The following is a 23,106-nucleotide window of genomic DNA, read 5'->3' on the forward strand; positions in this document are numbered from 1 at the left end:
AGAAGTCTAGTTAACATTCATCACACACATAGTGACAATTTTTTTTTCTTATAATGAGAACTTTTAAGACCTAATCTCTTAGCAACCTTCAAATATGCAATACAGTACTATTAACAACAGTCACTGTGCTATACATTACATCCCCAGGACTTATTTATTTTATAACTGGAAGTTTGCACTTTTGACCCTCTTCCTTGCCTCTGGCACTCGCCAGCCTAGACTTTCTATCTATGAGTTCTCTAGGTTCCATGTGTAAGCTGTGATCATGTGGTATTTATCTTACTTTTGTCACTGAGCATAAAGCCCTCAAGGTCCATCCATGTTGCTGCAAACAGCAAGATTTCATTCTTTTTTATGACTGAATAACATTCCATTGTATATATACACACCACATTTTGTTTATCCATTGATGGACACTTAGGTTGCTTCAATGACTGTCTATTGTAAATAATGCTGCAGTGAATGTGGGGCACATGTATCTTTTTGAATTTTTTGAGTTAGTGTTTTTGTTTCCTTTGGATAAACACCCAGAAGTGGACTTACTGGATCATATAGCAGTTCTATTTTTAATGTTTTGAGGAATCTCCATACTGTTTTTCATAGTAGCTGCACCAATTTATATTCCCACCAGCAGTGCACAAGGGTTCCCTTTTCTCCACATCGTCCTCAACACTTGTTAGCGCTTGTCTTTTGGATAACAGCCATTCTAAGAGGTGTGAGGTGATACCTCATTGTGGTTTTGACTTGTGTTTTCCTGATGATTAATGATGTTGAGCACTTTTTCATGTACTTGCTGGCCATAGGTGTGTCTTCTCTGTAAAAATGTCTATCGAAATCCTCTGCCCATTTTTCAATTTTTTTTTCTGTTAAGGTGCATGAGTTCTTTATACACTTTGAATCTTAACCCTTATCAGATATATAATTTGCAAATATTTTCTCCCATTTGCATTTTCCTGTTGTCAATAGTTTCTTTTGCTATGCAGAATAAATCCATTGATTTTAAAGTAAATTTTCTGTCCCTTAATACGTATACATAAAGTTGACAAAAGAAAAAACTATGCTCTTGATATAATCCCAATCTATGAATCTCACTTGTATTATTTAAATCTTTAAAAAATAGTTCCCAAAATGCAGTTTAGAAAGGCATATGCAAGTTGTATCAACTTTTTGAAAATATATTATAGACTGTCAAAATATCACTGCTATGTAGCAAGGTGTGGTAGGCAGAACAGTGCACCTTCCCTCCTCCAAATATCCACCTCTGAATTCTCAGAACTGTGAATATTTTCTTACAAGGCAAAAGGGACTTTGCAGATATGGTTAAATTAAGGACCTTGAGATGGGGCGATTATCTTGGATTATCCAGATGGGCCCAACCTAATCACGAGTCCTTAGAATCAGGGAACCTTTCCCAGTAGAGGGAGATGTGACTGGTGTGGAGTGAGCAGAGAGATGCAATGTTACTGGCTTTAAAGATGGAGGAAAGGGGTCATGGGCCAAGGAACATAAGTGGCCTTTACAAACTAGATAAAGGATTCAGCCTAGAGCCCTCATAAGGAATGCCACCCTGCTGACACTTTGATTTTAGCCCAGTGAGACTCTCCTTGAACTTCAGAATTGTAAGATAATACCTTTGTGTTGTTTTAAGCTACTACGTTTGTGGTAATTTGCTGCAGCAGTGGTGGAAAAATAATACACAACTATTGAATAATTTTAAATGGAAAGACTATCTCATTCTACTTAGAAACATCCAACTAGGGATGTGTGTTTAAAATTATCTATGAGAAGAAGGCAAAAAGAAAACAGATTACGGTCAGAAAAACAGAAGTAGTCAATGAGTTTAGGTCCTCCAGAGGCAGCTTTTTCTCTGATGAGATGGAGGCTGTGTTGATAATTATATATGTTGCATTACTGGGTCTCTTCCTGGCCAGAGACAACTTCAGTTTTGCCCAGGTATTGGTAAGAACAGAAACCTCAATTAACAGTTTTACACCATGGAAGGTTAGAATTTTTTCACAGAGGAACTTCTGGCTTTGTTCATTTCAAACCTTGTTTTTCCTTCACTGCAAATACTCTTGGTGTTGGGCATCGAAGCACACTGTCCCATGGAGAATATGGACAGCACTTTCTGGTCCAGACATCAGGTGAGGTAGCAGGTGGATTGGTGAAAGGAATGTTCCAAGCAGCCATTCCTCCACCAGGACAGCAGGCGGTAACTTAATGATCTGCATCAATGATGGAGAACCATAAAAATCTGTTTCACTAAACCAAAAATCAATGTATCCCGAACTCAGCTTATTTTGCAAAGGGCTCATGCAAATGGAAGGCCTGAAGCTTACGCACTGAGAGCTTTGAAGTAAATTCAAACAAAAGTCTGGGGGGTCCCTTACCCGGCACTCTGTCATCCCCCTCCTTCCTGCTTCAGTCTTACACTTTCCTTCAGAGGGGTTGCCTGGGTTGAGAAAAGATCACTAACTTTTGTGTTTGGACAGTTCTCTCTCCTGGCCTCAGTTTCCTCCATTGAGCTGTGGCTGGGAGGACTGAGTGGGACTCGTAGGGGAAGCATCCAATCCACAGGGGGCTGGTTACTTCACCTTCCTTCCTCTCTGGGCTGTAGGAAGAGGCCAGGAAAGGAAGGGTGCCAGGGACAGAAAAGCCCCCCTCATTCCTAAGCTTTCCCACTTCAGGCCTGCCCCTGGAGGGTAGCTACACTGGCCTCCCCCTCCCTCTGATCCCACCTCCAACACTTTGTGCACCACCCCCCCCCATCCCCGGTCTTTTCAGGATCCCAAAGGAGATAAGGCTGGGAAATCTGGGGAAGGAATGTGAAGCTTGCCGGATTTAAGTCATTTTAAAAACAGCTGGAGGACCTGGTCTTCCTGCCGTCACTGGTCACTGGCCTGGAGCTTGTGAACAGCCCTGAAAGCCCCGGGCTCTGCAGCCAATCCTTCAGCCCAGAGTAGGTCACAGGAGGCAGCCTGGCTTTGAAACACAAAAGTTAGGGTGGAATAAGCTTCCAAAATGTGGGCCGTGAGGATCTGGAGAGAGATTTGGGAGTGGGCGAGTAGCTCACAGAATTGCAGAGTCACCATTTCTTTTCGGCCCAAGAGTTCAGCTTATCAGCACTGGAGGAAAAAATGTACTTGGGTGGGAAGGCTTTGTGAGGCTTGGAGCAGGCTTGGCTGTGGAGGTCAGTTTAGTTTTGTCCTTGCAGGTTGGGAGATATAGGTGCCAAATCAAACTGGGAAAATCATACAACTCCTAGAAAGCCTTCCAGAACAGTACACACAAACTGGGAAGCGTTAAAAGGCAGGCTCCCTAAAGCCAGTTCCTTAGATTTCGATTCACATAGTCTAGTAGGGCCAAGATTTTACTTTTAATAAACTCTCCCAGGTGATTCTGAGCTGGAGGTCTGAGGCCCACATTTTAAGAAACTGCTCCTGAAATTACAAACACATCCTCACTGCTGGAAGTTCTTCTTTCAGTCTAACCAGACTCTCTGCTGCTGTGAAACTTGTTTGTCTGATCCTGCTTGCTTCTCCGCCGACTAAATTCTTATCGGGGTTTGGCTTGGCACCTCACTGGCACTGGGGCAACAGTAATCACGGCAACCTAGATGGGGTGTAGGGGGAAAACCGTGACCCTGGGCCCGGGTCCTGGAGGGGCTGCCAGCAGTTAGACCCCCTGGGCCCATGCTAGGCCCTTCAGGGTTTGGGTCCTGGCCCAAGAGTTCAGTCAAAGCAAAGTGAAGAGGCGGAGCGCGTCAGGGCGGGTCAGTCTTTCAGAGCCACGGTTCCCGCTCGCGGGCCGGGCGGGAATGGTCTGAGGGAGGGGTTCGGGTTCCTGCAGCCACTGCACGCCGCATCTGCCTGCCAGAGCGGGGCGGAGGGCGGGGCGGAGGGGCGGGGCCTGGGCTGGAGAACGCGGGCTCTTGGTTACTATGGTAACACGTCAACACCCGGCGCCTCGGCTGCGGTGTGGGCGGCGGAGCTAGCGGAACCGCGGAGCTGGCGGTGTGCGGCTGAGATGGTGAGGTCCCGGATGTGGAGGAGAATCTCCGATGGGGGCCTCATGTGTCCTGACTTGTGTTGGGGTTCTGAGTGGGGATCTGAGGGAAGGGCAGAAGTTGGGTCTGGGTCTGGGTCTTGGTCTGTGGGTCAGGAAGGCCCAGGAGCGGGAGGACACCCCTGGAAGTAGCAAGGGAAGTCCTGAGGGGGTGTCCAAAGGGAAGTTAGGGGTGGGGCCAATAGCGACTGACAAATGGAGTGGTGCTGAGCCTAGTATTTGGGGAGAGAGGGACTGTCCCAACCCTCTTCCCCTTCAGTGGGCTGGGGACTGTGGGATGCGATGTGGAAAAATCACTGGTGAGTAGGTGGGATAACAAGTTTATGGTACCTGTTCTGCCTCTGACTAGCTGGGTGACAATGTGAAAGTCACCTAATGTCCCTGAGCTTCACTCTTTTCTGTCACTGGGGCTCTGAGTCACTCAGTAGGTACTCAACAAACATTTGCAAATGAATGAATGAGTGAATGAATGAATGAAGAGGGTACTGGGTTTGAAAGTCCCTGGCGAGGAATTGGGACTGGTCTGGGAGGACTACAATGGTCATGGGGGTCATGGGGGTTGAGAAGGGCCCTAGGCCCTGGAGGAGCTATAAAGGTGATGTGTGAGCTCCAAGGGGGCTGTGTGTTCCCTGAGGAATACGGGAGAGGGGCAGAGGGTAGGTGTTGGAGACTTGGATTATTGGAAATAATCTTAGAATTTCTAGGGTGCACATCCAGTGGCAAAGGTGGCTCCTTCGGTGTACTTGTGGACACACTTCACGCTCAGAGGTCACACTGCTTTTCTGGGACTCAGTGGTTCAAATTCAGGGTCCCTAGGTAAGGATTTCAAGAACAGCTTTGTTAATTCTGAAATCAACCATCTCCAACAAAGAGCGGCTCCCAACTTCCGAGGCCTCCCTGTGTGTACTGCAGCGGGAGTCCTCTTTAATACGTGCATTTTATGATGCATACGTATCCCCTGTTCTCCCGGGTCATTTTCAGGCCTGGCAGTGCCTGTCTGTCTGGAGGGCCTGGCGTCACACCTGACCTTTAAGGGCCTACAATAAATATTAGTTCTCTTTTTCTGCTGTTTCAAAAATTTCATATTTCCAAGCCCAAATTAATTAGTGAATTGCACCTAGGCTAGACCTATGGGCTCTGGCTCACCCAGATCAAGGATTCCCTACCCCAGGGCTACTCAAGGTGGGGTTTTGGTCTGTTGACTGAGCCCTTCTGAAGTCCCCTGGACAGGACTGGGCATGTGGGCACCTTTGAGAAGCCAAGCAGGTGAAGTTAGTGATCTCTGCTCTTCTGGCAGTCCGTGTGTATGTGTGTGTGTGTGTGGTAATACTCACTAGCTTTTGAGAGTGTCTGGAGGAGTGGAGAGAGGTGATGGTTGTGCGGACGTTCACAATTAGGCAGACCTCCAGGGCTCAATCTGCCAGAAGCAGCAGGTTAGGGTCAGTACTAACTAGGATGTCATTTTCAAGTGGCACCCCACAGATGGCCAACCTGGTCCTATTTGAGGAAAGAGGTGACCTGAGTGCATCACTCAGGGAAAGACAAGGTGCCTGTGCATGGGCATCCCCACCTTCTTAGTAACCGAAGTCTACAGAAAAGGAGGTAGAATCAGGCCAAGAGTTTGAAGCCCGAATTTGCCAGCCTGTGGTGAACCTAGATGCGAAAGAGGAACTAGATCCCAGGGTGGTGAGGACATCCAGGAAAGGACGTGCCTTCGCCTTTGTTCAGTTGACAGGTGTTAATGTTACGATCAGGGAGACTCCACACTGCCCTGTTCCAGCCCAGTTCCAGCCCAGTTCCAGCCCAGTTCCAGCTCTGTCTTGTTGGATTGCAGCTGAACATGCCAAATCTCAGGACATCTGGTGCTGCAGCTTTTTAAGGGCTGCAGTCTCCAGTGTTCAGAGTCGGCGCACCAGGCCCACTGTTTTGTTTTGTTTTCAAATTAAGAGTTCCGTCTTCCCACCCCCAGGTCACAAAGAGAGTTACCTACTCATTGTAGAACATTATTCAGTATAAGAAAACCTTAAGATGGTGATGCTCACCTGAAATGACTGTTAAACATTTCTGTGAACATTCTTTTAATAGCACATTCTGGGTGCATACCCTTCATATGAACATTTTTAGGGTAGCACTTAGATGTTTCTTATCATCTGCTTTCTTTAAAACTTAATATGTTTGGGAGATTGTCCTATAGCTATAATGACATGAAAATCATCTTCCGATTGACCAGCTCCTGTTTCTGCGTCAGAGTCTCTCCCAGAGCCCCTAGCTGTGGCTGAAATCTTATCATCCTGGGATGAGATGGGATTTGAAGAGAGAGTCAGCTAGGTCACCAAGAGGAAAATATCAAAGCAAGGCTGGTGTCTTTTTCTGTCCCAATCCTCATCTTCCCCAGTCACCGTTGCTTAGCAGTCTGTCCTTCCCTTCAAGAGCTGCCTTCCCCTAAGGAGCAGGCTCCTCTCTTGGCATGGCTCAGCTTCCTGGGGATATTTATTTGGTCATGCAAGAAATGAAACCAGCCCTTCACCTCCTGAAAGAACCTCTTGGCTACTGCCTCTGGCCCAGAGGGATTTAACTTTCCATTTCTGCTTGGTTCTTCATTTTTTCTAGTACTTTTACACAGTGACCTCCCTAATCCTTGTTGCTCTTGGCAAAATTGGTTCTTCTAACCCTGATGTAAGACTTGTGGCTTCAAAGTCAGCATTTCCCCGGTGAAGTCTCTCAGCCGTCCAACCCCAGAGCCCAGTGCTTCCCTCTGCCCTGCCCAGTGGCCACTTTTCTGTGGTCATCTATTTTCCTTCCTCTGTTCTGACTTCGAGGTGTGGGCAGTCGAGTATCTCTTGTGTGACTTCCTCTTGACCTGGGTACCAAGGGTGTAGGAGAGAGGCAACGCAGTCCCAGCCCTGGAGGCACCTACAGTCTGGTGGACACCCGAGCTCAAGGGGAAACCTGCAGGAGCCCTTGACAAGAAACAGGAAAACAAATGCAAAACAACAATAATACTTTCCAGCTGTGCTCCAAAGCCCTTTCACATACATTATTTTCCACAGTGCAGACCGCATACGTGATATGGAAAATGTGGAGTGGTGGCATATTCCGGAAAGGCTTCCATCTCAGTCTGGTCTGCAGCCCCTGAGAGGTCGTCTTGCTTGGTTTCATTCATTCATTCTTCATCAAATGCCTGTGGAGCTCCTACTGTGTTGCCAGGCACTGCCCCTTTTTTCTTAACTGTGTACAGAACTCACACCATCACTCATGATCCAATGCCCTCCATCTTTTCCAGTTATTCCCAATGCTTTACCTCAGTCCCACCTCTGGCAGCTTCTATTCATTTCCTCTTCTATTTTCAGTGGAAAGGGGAGCTGTTGCTCACCATTCACTATATAATAACCATTCAGCGCCTGTTATTAGGCGTCCTTGGGGCTGCTATATTTACCTTTTAATAAATCCAAGCTTTCCTGCTCTCCTGAGTTGGGGCTGACTGAGGCTGTAAAGGGAGGCTCCCTCTGCAAGCCTTTTGCTGGCTGTGCCAGGCTGGGAGGAGAAGGGCACCCGCAGTAGTGCTCGCTGTGCAGAACAGAGCCAGCTGAAAAATAATTGCCCAATTTAGTGTGAAAGCCTGATACAGGTGGAACAGGTGTTGGGGGCGCCTGTGTGGTCATGGCAGATCAGAGAGAGCTTTCAAAACACACTGTCCAGTGTTTAGTGGCCTGGAAGGCACAGCCCATTTCCTTGTCCACCCTGTCCTCTTGATGGTTGCCGATTCCCAGTCTTGGTAGATCTAATATGTCGAGCCCACTCCCCGGAGGTCGCTAGCTTAGAGAACTGCGGGAGACATGGGATCCTCCAGAGGGAGATTTGAATCGGCTTACAATTCAGCCTGGAGTTGTCTCGCAGGCCTCATAGAAACTGTCTCCTGGAGACGGTCTTCTCTTGGGGCTGAGCTGGGGCTGGACTGACCTTGGGGAATGGAGATTGTATTAGTCAGGTTCTCCGTTATCAGCAACAGAGCCAGGACTCTAATTAGAAGAGAATAGAGAGGACTTTGGAGAGCTCATGGACTTCACACCTAGGCTTGGAGAATGAGAACAAAGGGAGGAGCTGCAACCAGAGCCAAGGCCCAAATCACAACCCAAAACTGGTCTGGCAGGGACCTTGATGCACTGTTGTACCCTCGGCGTTGGCAGCTTTATCATGGGGTGCTGCTGCGGGTACCCTTATCAGCATCGCCCCAGACACAGGATGTGGCTACCACTGCTGCCTTTATCGGAAGGGGCTTCCATGTTCTCCTTGCATTGCTAGTTCCCTGTGTATTGTCAGGCTTGGGTGATCTGATGGCTAAGCCTAGGTCCTTTGCCCAGGCTTGGAAGGCAAATATTTGATGTCTTCAGCTTCTACAGTCAGAGGTGATCCATGTCTCCCTCAACTCATTAGATGGGAAACTCGCCAAACCTAGGAAGATACTGGGTGGTTAAAAACTGACTAGTGCACAGGAAAGGGGTCCTGGGAGTGAAAGAGGCACACGGTGGACTCCTAACCGGTTTGTCTGATTGTAGCTGGCGGCAGCGCATCACGCAGCCGCTGAAATTAATCAGGACGCCAACCGCACGCCGGCAGTGGGTGAGGTGCTTTTTCATCCTTGGTGTCCTCTGGTCCCCCCGTAACTGAGTGAGATCCTGGAGACGTGAAGGAGGTCAGAGAACAGCATCAGCCGTGAAGGGGGCTTGGCTCTGAGGCTGAGAATGTTGGAGGTGAAGAAGAGCCTGTGCGGCTCTGGGGAGGCAAGCTCACGTGGCCTCACGAGAGACTGTGCTTGTGGGGATTCAGGACTGGGCCGACACTGATGTCATCCTCCTGCCGTCCCTTGTCCTTTCTCCTTTCTCCTTCCTTCCCTGCCGCGCAATGGCTTGGCTTTCTTCAGCTCAGGGACTACAAAAGTCCTCCTCGCTGTGGTAATGTGCCTGGTCCCTACCAGAGAAGGGCTGTGCGAGGTGCCCCCTACATTTCAGGATTTACCCGATGCTTTCCCCCATGCCCACCCAACCTCCCCCCAGCACAGGCTGGAGAAGCGCCCAGGGTCCAGACGGCACTCAGCACTGATGGTCCCCACTTTCTGCCTCTCTCTGCAGCCCCTAAGCACAGCCGGCATCCTGAGCTCCTCTCCTGCCACCTCCAGCAGGTCAAGGAATAGGCCTCGCTATCGGACCAAAGCCCTGAGCTCCCAGGTGGATGAGAGCCTCTTCGGAGTTATCAAGGTAACCCTCACCCAGCCCCTGCAGGGAGCTGCCACCTGGAGGCAGTGACCGTGACTCGTGTTGCTCAGGACAAAGCTAGCTCTGGGCAGGTCACCCCCTCTCCCCGGTAACTCTGACTGAAGACAGAGGGGAGTTCTGAGGCCTGAATGGACGAGCTCTGACACCTAGTGAAGCCCATTGTAAACAGGGCATCTCGCTTCCTCCACCCCTGAAATCCTTATGTCTGTTGTCACGTCGAAGGGAGGCTCAGCTGCAGAGAGATTGGTATCTGCTCAGTGAGCACCCGTGATGGACATATTTGAAGGCTGCTGGACCAAGCCTGCAGATAGAGAGCAACAGAATTCCCCCTCCATCCAAGAATAGCATCAGAGTAAAACGAAATCATCCTCCTTTCCCAGTTGTTCAGCTAAAACAGTTACTTAGCTTCGGGAAATGAGCAGGTCCTTATTTGTAAATGTCACCCAGCCTAAGAGGCTGACGACTCCTTTAGAGGAGAAGAGCTATAATGTTACTTGGACTAATCTTGCTATATGTGAAGTTCAGAAGGTGAGGCAGAAGAGAGGTAAGGAGGGAAAGAGAATGAGACATGGAGAGAAGGGCAGTGAGAGATTAAGATAGAAAAGGGACACTTCTGTATATTATATAGGAAAGTTGTTAAGAGAGTAAATCTTTAGCGTTCTCAGCACAAGAAAAAAAATCTATTTATTTAATTTTGTATCATATAGACGAGACAATGGATGTTCACTAAACTTACTGTGATAATCACTTCACAGTGGATGTAAATCAAATCATTACACTGTACACTTTAAACCTATGCGGTGCTGTATGTCAGCTATGTCTCAATAAAGCTGGAAGAAAAACAAAAGAAAAAAAAAACAGAAAAGGGAAAGAGAAGAAATGATGTCAGTGGTGGTGTGAATGAATACCTCTGGCTGCGGGCAGACCAGGGAGAGGTCACTATCCTCGCTGTGAGTCAAAAAGGACTTCCCAGAGGGTTCCAGATGGACATCTTTCTCTGCTTAGAAGACCCCCACTCTGTCACAGTCTTCCTATTGACAAGGGAAAGAATCAAAGCAGTGCAATTTCACTTACAGACATTTTGTTTGTTTGCTTTGGGTCCTTCTAGTCAAGGAGAGGACAGATTTGGAGATGGCGGAGTTCTCCAGGTTGTAGTCCTGCTGGCTCGCAAAAGGGAGCAGGCAGAGAAATCAATGCCTGTTCCTGGCCCCCGTTCCATGGCCCTATTGCTGGGTGAGAGCCCCGGAAGTCTCTCAATCGGCAGTAGGGGGCAGAAGTGGCCTGTGGGCTGACCGAGTTGTGCCCACTTGGAAGCAAAGATGGGCACCAGGTGGCAGCAGCACTCCGGGGACAGGCGTGCAAAGTGAGGTTTTCCAGACAGCAAAGTCCTCCAAAGAGGCCATGCCCCGGCCTCTGCTCAGGATAACAGCTCCTGCGTTACTGACAGAGGAGATTCTCTCTCGTGTTCAAAATTCCCTGAAACAAGTGATTTCATCTTCTTATTATCTGGTCCCTTCACTATCAGATACATTTTTAAAAATCATATATCTAATCTGTATTCTCCTTGGTGAATTCTAACTCACTGACTTCCTCACTGCATTTGATTTGAGAGCAAGTCTCCACCAGGCCATTGAGCTATTTCTAGCCTCCTCAATATGGCTTTTTGGGGGATCAAAGCAAATGAATCATTAGAAAGGGCTGAAAACAACAAATATCATAGATTAGATGAGTCTGTAACAAACTGCATGTTTCAAACCCACAGTGTGAGCCAAGAGAGCTAATTATTTTTTCTTTCATAAGTCATTGGGGAAGGAGAACCCAGAGAACCCAAATTTTCATTCCTGATGGTTTTTAGTTAGGAGTGGATACACGCTAGCAACCCTCCCCACCCCCCACCTCCCATCCCTCTGGGAATGTCTGCACAAGTTATAGAGAAGCCTTGTTCTCAGAAGAGCTGGTCAGCACAGAACACATCTGGCCGTGTTCAAGGGTAGATCACCATGCTGCTTTCTCAGTGCCCTGGCTACTCTTGGTGGTCCTGCAGTCTGGTCCAGCCCACTTCCCTTGCCACTGGATGGGGTAGAAGCCCCAGGAGAGGGCAAGGCTACACCTGAGGTTAGGACTGACCAGCAGGAAGTGGGATGACCAGCTTCTAAGCTGTTCTTCCTGACCCCACAGCCCCTGACCCAGAGTGACAGCCCCATTGTGCTGCTCCGAGATAAGCATGCCATTCGGAAAACTCTCACTCCCCTGGGCTTGGACCACAAGCCGGAGACCATCCAGCTCATCACCCACGACATGGTCCGGGAGCTCATGTGAGTACCCAGGGCACGGAGCCCTTCTGCTGAGGACCTGTGCAGAGAGCCAGGGAAACCCACCTGGTCTCATTCTGCCAGTGCAGCCCCTGCTTCTTTCTTATTCATTTCCCTCTTTTGTTTCATGGTTCCCCTTTCTTCTCCTTCATGGTGTCTCTTTTTTCTCCCCTCTTGGATCTATTATTGCCATTGCCCTAGATTGCCAGCTTCTTTTGCTTCCCTTTCTTCTGGCTGCTGTGGGACTAATGGGGCTGGTAGAGGGGAGGTGCTTAGTGGGTCCTCCCTGAGCCCCCGTTAGTGCCCTTGGTAAAGGGAAATGTCTGAATGAGTCACTTCCTCTTGGCTGCATCAAGAATCTGAAGCAAAGGGAAATGGACCAGATGCCTATTTAGCCCCATGGCTTCTTCCCAAGCTCTGAGGCTAGAAGAGGAGATTCCCAAGGGCTCTTGGGTTCCTTTGGGATTAGCTCAGCATGGCTTCCTGACTGGAGCTGCCCCCTTGCTTGGGCCCCTCCTGTGGGGTTTAGGCCCAGCTCAGCAACATGAAATGAGCCAACACTGTCACTCAGCGGTTCAACTCTTACGCTAGTGCTTCATTCTCTGGAACTGTTCTTCCCACTCTGGCTCCACCCGCTAAAAACGGGAATTCACAGAAAATGCAGCCTATGTCACAAGCTGGGGAGGGATGGCTGGGACACAGCTCCAGGAGCACCGTCTGGTCAGCTCTGGCATCAAATGGCCAGACAGGGTCAGCATCCCCACAGACATCCCTGGGGCCTGAGAAAGGGCTCCTTTTTGAACTGGCCCCATCCTAAAAACACGTTGGAGGTGAAGTTGCTGGTGATGTGTCAGGGCTGCTGAGAGCAGCAAGAGATGCTGTCTCAGAGTCAGGTCATTCCTGGTCAGTCCCGATCGCAGGCTGTTCTGGGCCACGCCACTCAGTGAACCACGCGATCTTGGCCAAACCCCAAGCCCACTCACTTGTTTGTCCTTCTCCTGGACCCCTCCCCCCGCCACTAGCTTTATTGGATGAATTTCACTTCCTGCTGCAGACCTTCTGCGTCTCATTGTCATGTACCTGTTAAATGGCCTCGCCCAGAAGCAGCTTTATCCCCACCCCTCTGCTCCATCTGTAATACATGTCATCTGCTTGTAATCATTATAATTATCTATTGGTTTGTTGAATGCGTTGGGCGGCTAGAAAGGTCTATAGACATGTCTCTGACTATCGTTGATCAGAGATTTTAATTAATATTTAGGGTTCAAAGCTTCTCTCTGCGCTGGACAGGGATGTTTATGTCTCTCACTGGCACCTGCTTCAGCCTCGTCTGGCGTCCCTTTGCCTTTTTTATGTCATCCTTGAGGAACCATCTATTTTTAAAGTTCAGTTCAAAAGCTTTGTTTGGAGCCTTCACTCTTTGCCCTGCACTGCACCAGAGACTGGGCTGCCCGTGGGATTAAGACAGAGTCGGTGTCCTGAAGGAGCCTGTGATCCAGCAAAGGGAACTGAACGTGCCCATAACACAGGCGGGGAGAGCAGAGTGTGGTGGCACTCAGGGGACGAGTGGTCTATACATGTGTACATGGGGAAGGGTCACAGGCAGCTGCGCAGAGAAGGTAACATATGAACTGGACCTTTTAGAAAAAGTCCTTGAAAAGTCCCTTTTTTAGCTTGTGACGCTACTCCACCCTTGCCTGGGATCCACTCTCTCCAGTGGACTCGTCACTTATTTGGCTGTCTCTCCTGCCATCCTTGGAGTCCTGGGCATGAGGGTGGGCATGATGAGGGGCAAGGAGGAGAGCAGAGCAGCCTGCCACGGTGCTAAAAGCCAGTCCCCCTCCCTCCTAACTTTGCTCATCCCTTGTGTCAGCGTCCCCACCAAGGATTCCTCCGGCAAGTCCCTTATCATGATCCCTGAGGAGTTTGAGCGGACCAAGTGGGCATCCCAGATCCTGACTAGAGAAGAACTCGAGGCCAGGGAGCAGGCCTTCAAGAAGGAGAAGGAAGCCATTGTGGTAGCTACCCCCACCTCCACCCCCACCAAATTTTGCAAAGTGGGATTCAAGAGAAAAGTGCTGGGGAGAGGCCAGCTTCCCACAAGACTGGGAGCTCTAGTTAAGGGGCTCTTAAACGAGGCATGAATGGGTGCTTAATGAAGACATGTAGTAGAATGAAGATGGGACGTGGGGGCAACCGTGGGGCAAGCGGAGGGGTGAGGAGGAAGCCAGGCTGAGAAACCCCTGGGTTCTGACAGCACCACAGGGTGAAGCAAAACTCACCTGGGGTCACCCGTGGCAGCCAGGCGAGCGTCCAGGGTGAAGAGCTCAGGGGATAATCCCCCCACCGGTCCCGACTTGGCTCCCATAGGACGCGGTGACCACACGCAAGAAGATCATGAAACAGAAGGAGATGGTCTGGAGGAAAAACAAGAAGCTCAGTGACCTGGAGGAGGTGGCCAAGGAGAGGGCCCAGAACCTGCTACAGAGAGCCACCCAGCTGCGGATGGAGCAGGAGGAGGAGCTAAAGGACGTGAGCAAGGTGGGCCCTCTGTTCTCCCGCCCTCCTCTTACCTCCTGTTCACACCCCGGGGCAGCCCGGGCTCCGGATAGAGATGGGGTGGCCGGGTGAAAGCGAGGGGCCTGGGATGGGGGGTAAGGGTGGAGATGGTGGGGGAGAGCTGCACCTGCCACGTGGTTGCTGTGATCAGAGGGAGGACTGGTTTTGCCACGTGCTAGCTGTGTGACCTTCAGCACATCACTGGCCCTCCCTGAGCCTCACTGTCTCCGTTTGTAAAATGAGGGCAGTGAAAGTACTTAGCAGAATTATCAGCAGGATTAAATAAGCTAATGCATGGGAGAGGCTTTGCGTGCTGGGGATTGATAAATACAGGTAAGGATATTACTTGTATCACTATCCCGCTAGTTCAATTCTGGCCATGACGTATGGTGGTCCAGGCAATTGGGTTCTTTTTGTTGTGCTCATAGTGCTTCCTTGAGCAGAGAGCGGAAAGACAGGAGGCTCATTTGAATGCTATTGTGTTACTCATTTGCATGTGGGTCACATCCCAGCCAAATGAAAAATGCTGACTCCCCAGCCCCTTCATCTCCAGTTTCTGTCTCTCAGGTAAATCTTCTCTACTTACGCTTCCTTTTATTTTCCAAAGCTTTTATTTCACAGTTCTTATTGATGGCTCATGGTTTTTCACTCCTTTATGTGTCATGTTGGGCTCTTCCAGCTTAAAAATCTAGTGGCTTGGCCTCTGCAAGAATGTTTGTTTCCCTGAGGAGGAGAACAGGGGGACTTAACTTGGGGTTCATGGGTCTCTAAAGGGGACCATGGACCTCTGAAGTTTAATGGAAACTTTGTGTGTGTAGATGTAAGTGAATTTTATGGTGAAGACCCATAGCTTTCATCATGTTCCCAAAGAGCAACCCACGACCTCTGAGACACGAAGACCTAGTACCCTGAAAGACGCTGTTGCTTTTCTGGGCCAGCGAGTGCACTCTGTAAGATTCTGCTTCCCTTTCTCACCCCTCCAACTTCCACACCCACAAGGCCCCTCCCTCCCCATCCTTACTCTCAGACCTAGTGCCACACTTTCATTTTCATCCCTCAGATCATCCTCAACGCCAAGTGCCATGCCATCCGGGATGCCCAAATTCTGGAGAAGCAGCTGATCCAAAAAGAACTCGACGCAGAGGAGAAGCGGTTGGATCAGATGATGGAGGTGGAGCGGCAGAAATCTATTCAAAGGCAGGAGGAGCTGGACAGGAAGAGGAAGGAGGAGAGAATCCGGTAAAGAGGTGGTCTGGCATCTCCTCCTCTGGGTCATTTCCGTGGATCGTTAGGTCCACATAGCCTTGCAAATAGGGAAGACATGAGAAATAGTCATTATCATCATCCATGATTATCTCAAAACCTTTATGGAGGGATTCATAGAACCACAGAAGTTCTTAAAGCTTATTTCCAAGATCATAACAAGCGCTTCACAGTCTGGCCCCAATTTGGCCTCGTTTTGCACCATTTCCTGCCACCCATTTAAGGAGGCTTTTCTCCATTCCTCCAACATGCCAGGTCGCATTACAAATTCATGACTTCTGTTGTTCCCTTGGCTTTGAATACCCCTCTCTTTCCTTTTTTCCCTGGACAGCGCCTTCTCTTCCTTATTGCGTAGCTTTGCTGTCACCTCTCCTGCAAAACCTCCCTAGGGTCACCAAGCAGGCTCAGTGGCTCCCTTCTGGGACCCCCCCCCCACACTGTATTTATACGCAAGCATATCCCTCCTGGCCCTGTGGCTCTCTGACCCCCTCCAGGCCGTGTGCGCAGGGTCCCTGTCTTACTCATTTCTGTAGCTTCTGGGCCTTGCAGAGTATTTGGACTGTAGCAGATGCTTAATACATGTTAGAACAAATAGAGTCAGTCCCCTTCATTTTGCAGAAAGGACGAGTCCCAAAGCAGGTAAATTACAGGATCATAGTGTCCTAGATTTAGAACACCAACCATATAATGCAAGAATTCCCTCTCTAAACAGCCCTTGTACCACTGGATGGCAGTTCTCTCTCGCCATCTGTATTCTGTTCTCACGTACCATTCACCTCTGTACTTCTATTAGGTACCTGGTAGACTGTAGTTGCCTCCCAATAAAAGTTTATTGAATGACCAAGTGGCTTTTCATCTTTTGCGTATATAGTTCCAATGAAGGGAAAATCTCTGCCTCATTAGCAGCTCTGATGACTTGGCCTGGGCCTTATACGGAGTCTAAACCTGCTTCTGTGTAACTCTTTTACTCATTACTCCTGCTTATTTCATCTGGAGTCATGAAGCCATTCAAGAGCTCCATCTGAATGTGAATCTCCTCCTCCTTCCTGTAGCTTCTTATCCTAATCCGTGTCTTCTCTCATCCTCCCAGCCTTTACTCATAATGGGGTCTGGATGCTCACAAGTTTGCTGACATCCCAATAACACACATGGAGTCCCTGACAACACTGGTTTCTCTGCTTTTTACAGTTGAGCTAGGGCACTGCTGGGTGGAGAGACTTCGTCAGACTCAGCCTTGTCCACCAACAGCTGACGATCTTAAAATAGAAGATTGGACATAAGGAGGAGTAGGGGTGGGAGATGGATTGGGAAGACGAGGTGCATTGGGTGATAGCAGATGCACTGGAGAAGGGAGAAGCCGTGGGCTTTTTAACTCTGTGAAGCCAGCTTGGGAAGGTAGCTCCCTTCGATTACTCTGGGAATGCTTGGGAGATGGGAGGATTTCAGAAGCTCTTACACGCTGGAAGAGAGGAGGTGTATTATGATGTGGATGCACTCTTGGGCAAATGGAGGAAGGGAATCTCAAGAAAGGTAAGCCCCAGAATCAGGAGCTTGGAAAAGAGAGAACTGACCGGCCAGGACTCCGGGGAGGGACTTTGGTCTGAGCTCACAAAGCATAGTGACATTGACAGAGCACCTGTCACATTGTTCTTCCCATCCTGGGGGTTATTTGGGTGGAGGTTAGAGCCGAGACACATGGACCCTTGGTTTCTAAGACACTGTGGCCCTGTTTCTTCCCAGAGGAAGGCGGTACATTGTGGAACAGATGGAAAAGAACCAGGAGGAGCGATCGCTGCTTGCCGAGCAGCGGGAGCAGGAGAAGGAGCAGATGCTGGAGTATCTGGAGCAGCTCCAAGAGGAGGACCTAAGGGTAACAGTGCTGCAAAGATAAATTCCAAGTTCCATCTGCAACAGCAACAAAGCCCTCCAAGACTGTGGGGTTTGAGGGAGTGGGCCGATTTTCTGTCAGGCACGTGCTCGTTTCACATCTTCACCATCAACTTTTTATTACCACATTAAACGTTTATTTGGCTGTGGTGCCATGCTGGGGGATGAGCAGTGATTTGGATACTGTCCCTGCCGTTCTGAGACTTGAGGGTCCAGGACTGACATATCCATGAGAATGGACACATAAAGGAAATATATGGCTGCATGCTTTGCACAAATAAACCTAAGGATGCTTTATAGTCGTCCCTCAGTTATCTGGGATATCACACACTTTGTAGATGAATAGTAGCAGCGTCTTAGTTCCAGGCTCCCTGCTCTTACTTCATCCAAAGTGCATAGAATCCCAGTGTCATTCATTGTGTTCAGGAGCCAAACCCTTTTTTTTCCTTTTAGCCTAAATCAAATGAGTAGGCATATCCATTGCAAAAGAAATGATGACATGCATACTTGCCCAAACCAAGTAGGCTTAAAAAAATCCTCTACTATTTCCTTATCTGATCTGTTGCAACATACAAAACCCCCGACACAGTGAGGTACCTGGCAAGTGTTTGGAGCATTTTTTCTTTTTTCCCCTCAATGTTTTACTGTTGAAAAATTTTACACACACAGTCAAGTTGGAAGAACTGTACCACCCCTCAGTGCTTCCCCCAGATTTAATGTTTGGTGATCTGCCTGGGTTGCCTGTCTCTTGTAGATGTCTATACGTATTTTGTTATTGTTAAACTATCTGAAAGTAAGTTGCAGGTATCTGGACACTTTGCTAGTAAATGCTTCAGCCTGTATCTCTGAGGAACAAAGACATTCTTGTACATGTAAACAATATCATTTTCACATCCCCCCGTCAATATTTCGAATCCAACAATTCTACAGTATCATTTAATATTTAATCTACATTCAAATTTACACAGCTGTCCTAAAAATGTATTTTCAGTTGCTTTCTTTCTTCCAAACCAAGATTTAATCCAGGTTCACACATGGCATTCACTGAAGCCTCTTTTTTGTTGTTTGTTTGGTGGGGGGAGGTAATTAGGTTTATTTATCTACCTATTTTTAATGGCAGTACTGGGGATCAAACCCGGGACCTCGTGCATGCTAAGCATGTGCTCTGTCACTGAGCTACACCCTCCTCCTTGAAGTCTCTTAGGTCTAGTTTGATCTAGAAGAGTTCCCTCATTCCTTCCTTCCTTCATTTTTAGAACACCGATATTTTGAAGCATCTAGGCCAGTTGACTTGAAAACTGTCCCACATTCTGATTTGTCTGAATACTTCCTTATGGTGCCATTTAACTTGTGGAACACTTACTCTTTTATTTTTCTCCTCCTCCCCCATGTTTGGGGATGACTGAGTTGTTATCTCCCAGTGCATCTGATGGTGGTGAGTGACAGGGGGCCCTGAAGGGCTCCATGGGTGACCTTGTAATTATGAAGGCTTCTCAGAGCATCTGCAGTGTGAGGATTTGTGTGAGGAGTGGGAGGAAGATCACTAAGATGGTTAAGGAAGACGAGGGAGCATGCAGCCTTGTGAATTGCTTGGGAAGGGAACCAACAGGGCCAAGAAGACAGCTGAGACCCGGCCAGACTCCTGGCTCTGGGGATGGGGGAACAGGCCAGGAAAGAAAGGTATGGGGTAAACACACAGAAGACTGGAAAATCGGACTAGATTGTGTGCAATGGGAAATTGGTGGGCTTGCTGAGAAAGTTCCAGGTGTCACTGAGTCAAGACCATTACTCTGGTGGTGTGTCATCATCCTTTTACTGTCCTTCTAGGCGCTCCCTGAGTCCCCAGGAAGTATTATGAGGCAATTTGAAGGTAGAAACATGTGTCTCCCTAGCTTAGAACTGCCTTAGCAGCTCAGGACGGTGCCAGGACAGTTTTTCCCACCTGCTGGCGAGATGGAGAGAGTGAAGGAAGTTGATCAGGGGCTGCTTTGTGATGGCTTCAAAGATGAGAAACAGGGAAAGTCCTATGGTTTCTTGGAAATGAAATGAACCCACAAAAAGAGGAAGCCAAAAAGTAAATAATTAAGCAAGGTAAATAAATATATATTTCTATATGTCATAGATCAGAAGTCAGCAGCTTTTCTAGCTTTGAAGGTAAGTGGGATCAAATACCGTGCGGGGTACCAATGGCAGGTCTGAAACTGGTGGGAAGAAGGTGGGAAGGAAACGAAGAAAATGGGAAGGGAAAAAAGAGGGCAATGTGGAGTGAGCAAGGAGGGAGGGACGTGGAGAGTGAGGGAATGCTGGTGGCTGTAAGGCAGGCACCACGTGGACCTGGCAGGCGGCATACAGTGCTGTGCTGGTCTGGTTCAGGAGGCTTCCTGGAGGAAGGAGTGAGCCAGGCTTGGGGAGGGCCAGCAGAGTTGCCTTGGATGAGTCTGGACAGAAGCTGGGCAGAGGAGGAGCCGAAAGGCCAGTCTTTGAAGAAATGGAAGGCGCCGGGAGCAGTGTGGAAAGTGGGTTGAGTTGATGGGTAGAAGCGTCTGAAGCCAAGGGTCCAAGTTTGATCAGAGAGGATAGGGAGGCACTGCACAAGATCCCAGTGCCCCTCGGCACTGGGACCCGAGGACGTGCTCGGGCTCAGAAGCAGTCTGATCACTGGGCGCTTTCAAAGTCTCAGGGCTGGGCAAGGCAGAGGCTCGTCCCTTAGAAGCGATCTTGTCACTCAGGGTGACAAGGGGACTCTGATCTCCATCGCTCATTGCGTTGTACTCTGAGATTTTTTTCTCTTTCTCATTTGCCACTTACTTTGGTCCCCTCTTCACTGCCTCACTTAGTATTAGTTTATTGGCGTAGTTTATGGAGCTGTTTCCCACTCAGTGGGCTCGGTGTTGCTGGGGAAGAGAAGTGTGACACATGGTCCCCGTCCTCTGTCTGGGACAGAATAAACACACTGGAAGTGAATGGCACCTATAAGGCAGCGTATAATCAAATCCCCGGGGCTGGGAGCTGCGGCATCATCTTAGGTACAAAGGAAATTCAGAAATGCAGAGAGAATTAAAACCTGGGCCAACCAAGTAAGAGTTCCAGGGAAGACTGGATCTTTAATTTAGACAGAGTGGGTTCCAAAATCCTGGCTCTGAAGTTTATTAGCTGTATGGCCCTGGGCAAGTCACTTATTTAAACCCTGGGCCCCGGTTTTTCCATTTGCATGAGAAAGATAACAAGGTCTACCTTTCAGGATTTGGGGGCGGCATTTAAATTTCTAGGTAGGTTATACCAAGCGTCCTGTGAATAGAAAATACTGAATTAGGACAATATTATTTTAATCATTACTACTGAACAGTGGCTGAAAGTTTGGGTGTGAATAGGAGAAGGAAATTGAAGGCAGGAGGAAAGGTATGTGGGAGAAACTGAGTGGAATTTTAAGAACCTCCACTTCCTGGGAGAATGCAGAGACCAACAGTGTTGGGGGCTGCTGTGAAGTCAAGTTGGATGAAGACTGCAGAGGGCCTTTTGGCTGGAAGAGGTTGTCGATGACCCCTGAAAGAACAGCTTTAACATAGGGAGTGAGGTCGCAGACAGTGCCCCTCTCTACCCACCTCTCTGTGTCTCTCCATCCTGATAGGTCAGTGTCTTTCGGTCTTTTCCCTTCTAATCTGAGGCTGTCTCCCTTTGGTGGCAGGACTTGGAACGAAGGCACCAGCAAAAGCTGAAGATGCAGGCTGAGATCAAACGCATCAATGAGGAAAACCAGAAGCAGAAGGCAGAGCTGCTGGCTCAGGAGAAGCTGGCGGACCAGATGGTCATGGAGTTCACCAGAAAGAAGATGGTAGGGACCTGCTTTCTGAGGCCTGGGGTTTCTGAGCAGGAATGGAGTGTCTGTCTCGGGGAGAGGCAGGCCTGAGAACGAAGGGAATTCGAGAGGGAGCCATGTCATCACTCTAACATTCACGTCCTTAGTTCAAGGGCCTGGCTTCTTTTTCCCTTCAACTTGGCCAGTCCCCATGTCCATTAACAGAGAGTAGCCTGGAAAGGACACCCCACCCAGGGTGTGATTATCCTTGTTAACACCTTTGATTAGAAGTTGGTTTTGGAAACGTCCAGGAAAGAAGCCATGCATATTGAAATGTAAAAAAGAAGTTGGGGTGAGGGTCAGGTGCAGGCAGGGAAGAAAATTAAAACTAGTGGTGAAAGATTTTGTGGATTCCTCATGACCTGGATAATTATACCCCAGGAATCATGAGTCGGCTGCCCCGTAAATTTTTTTGTGAAAATGCCTATATTGGGCATTCTGTACTGGGTGCTAGACTCAGAAAATAGAGCCTCCTCCCCACACCCCTGGCTTCCCCTGCCCCGTAGAACCTATCAGAACAAACGCACCATGGAACAGAGAGCAACACCCACCAGCGGTTACAGGGAGATGTACCTCACGAATGTATGGACTTATTCTGGGGCAAGACTGAGGACAGCAATGGCATGACTGGGGCCTGTGAGGAATGGAGGGCAGAGAAAAGCTTTGAGGCAAGGTTTAGATGGAGGGACATGGATTTGTGTAAGAAGAGAAGGAAGGACTCAGCTCTTCACGTGTGGGTCCTGTCTCCCCTGCTAGTTCTGCGGCTCTGTGATGATGGAGGGCACACCACACTCCTCTGTGATCAGGAGTCTTAATGACGGGCAGCGGGGGGTGTGGGTACAACTGAAAAAGGCACACTTGATGTACCTAGCTACTCCAAATGCAAACCACAGAGAACGTAGCTCAACAAAGCTTATTTACTGGCTTTGGCTTTCTCATTGGATCTGCAGGCAACGGAGTGAGAACGCAAGATGGGGGGGGCGGGGTAGGTGGTTCGTGCACAAGAAAGATCACACAACCACCATTTATCGGGTGCTTAGTCTGTGCACGGGCTCTGTGCTAAGTGCTTTACACATGTGGTCTCATCTAATTGTTACAGTGACCTTGTGAACCTAGTCACTGACTGATTGAAAAGATCCTGAAAGCTTCAATGTGTGTCCAGTATCAGACTAGGCGGAACGTACCTAGCATAATGCAGGTACATCCTGTGGACCTCAGCAACTGTTTCCCTGCATGAGTGAAGGTGGTGATAGTAAGCCAATCACGTGTAGGAGCTGGTGAACAGGTGGCTGACTGCAGCCAAGAGTCGGGGGTGGTCATGATGGGAAATGAGGTGGTGAGATGATGGAGAGTCAAGAGCAGTTTTGGGGGATGACTTGGACCTTGGGCAGAGCTGGAAGTGTGGAATGATGAGGACTGAGCAGGAGAGGAATCTGTCTGGTCTTTATACGTGGAAAGGCCACTGGCAGGGGGAGCTGGGAGAGGCTGGAGACTGGCAAAGGGATCGGGCACTTGGGCGTGCCCATAGCCCACCGTAAGTATCCAAATACATCACAAGGCTTCCCTGACCTCACGGTGGTCACTGGTCTTGCAGCCAGCGCCGCCCCTTTAGAGCTAAAGGCAGAGATTGACTGTGGAAGCCTCCAGAGTTCCCTGCCCTACCATCTAGGGCAAGGTGAAACAGAGACACCAGCCTGACACGCAGCCAGCAGCGCACAGCTCACAAGCCGATAACTCACTGGGCTGCACAGAAGTCTGGACAGGGAGGACAAGGGGAAGGAAAATTCTTTATGGGACGATCACATTTCCATCCAACCTAAGCCATTAGTCCTATAACTAGTCAAGAATGGTAGTTAAGAAGCTGAGTGGGAAGCTTTTAGGGATATGTCTG

General features: G+C 48.9%; 1 protein-coding gene and 1 long non-coding RNA gene across 3 annotated transcripts in view; one reads left to right on the forward strand and one right to left on the reverse strand.

Annotated features, from left to right (window-relative positions):
• The window catches only part of LOC116658691, a 24,150-nt gene extending 12,774 nt beyond the window's left edge, over window positions 1–11,376 (reverse strand). Inside the window, exons 1-2 of the long non-coding RNA XR_004313951.1 lie at window positions 11,366–11,376; window positions 10,118–10,123 (exon numbers count right to left, since the gene is read on the reverse strand). This is a non-coding gene — a long non-coding RNA (uncharacterized LOC116658691). The remainder of the gene's footprint in view (window positions 1–10,117; window positions 10,124–11,365) is intronic.
• The window catches only part of CFAP45 (cilia and flagella associated protein 45), a 39,214-nt gene that overhangs the window by 10,414 nt on the left and 5,694 nt on the right, over window positions 1–23,106 (forward strand). Inside the window, exons 1-8 of one of the 2 annotated variants that reach the window (XM_032463944.1) lie at window positions 3,974–4,029; window positions 9,195–9,320; window positions 11,517–11,653; window positions 13,524–13,668; window positions 14,021–14,191; window positions 15,270–15,448; window positions 17,213–17,342; window positions 21,045–21,191. In XM_032463944.1, coding sequence (XP_032319835.1) covers window positions 4,027–4,029; window positions 9,195–9,320; window positions 11,517–11,653; window positions 13,524–13,668; window positions 14,021–14,191; window positions 15,270–15,448; window positions 17,213–17,342; window positions 21,045–21,191 — 1,038 coding nt within the window. In that variant the 5' untranslated portion in view covers window positions 3,974–4,026. Of the gene's footprint in view, window positions 1–3,973; window positions 4,030–9,194; window positions 9,321–11,516; window positions 11,654–13,523; window positions 13,669–14,020; window positions 14,192–15,269; window positions 15,449–17,212; window positions 17,343–21,044; window positions 21,192–23,106 lie in introns of those variants that run through there. The other variant, XM_032463945.1, reaches the window with a different exon arrangement.

The sequence above is a fragment of the Camelus ferus genome, chromosome 21 (genome assembly GCF_009834535.1).
Source record: "Camelus ferus isolate YT-003-E chromosome 21, BCGSAC_Cfer_1.0, whole genome shotgun sequence".
In the NCBI taxonomy this organism is placed as follows: domain Eukaryota; kingdom Metazoa; phylum Chordata; class Mammalia; order Artiodactyla; family Camelidae; genus Camelus; species Camelus ferus.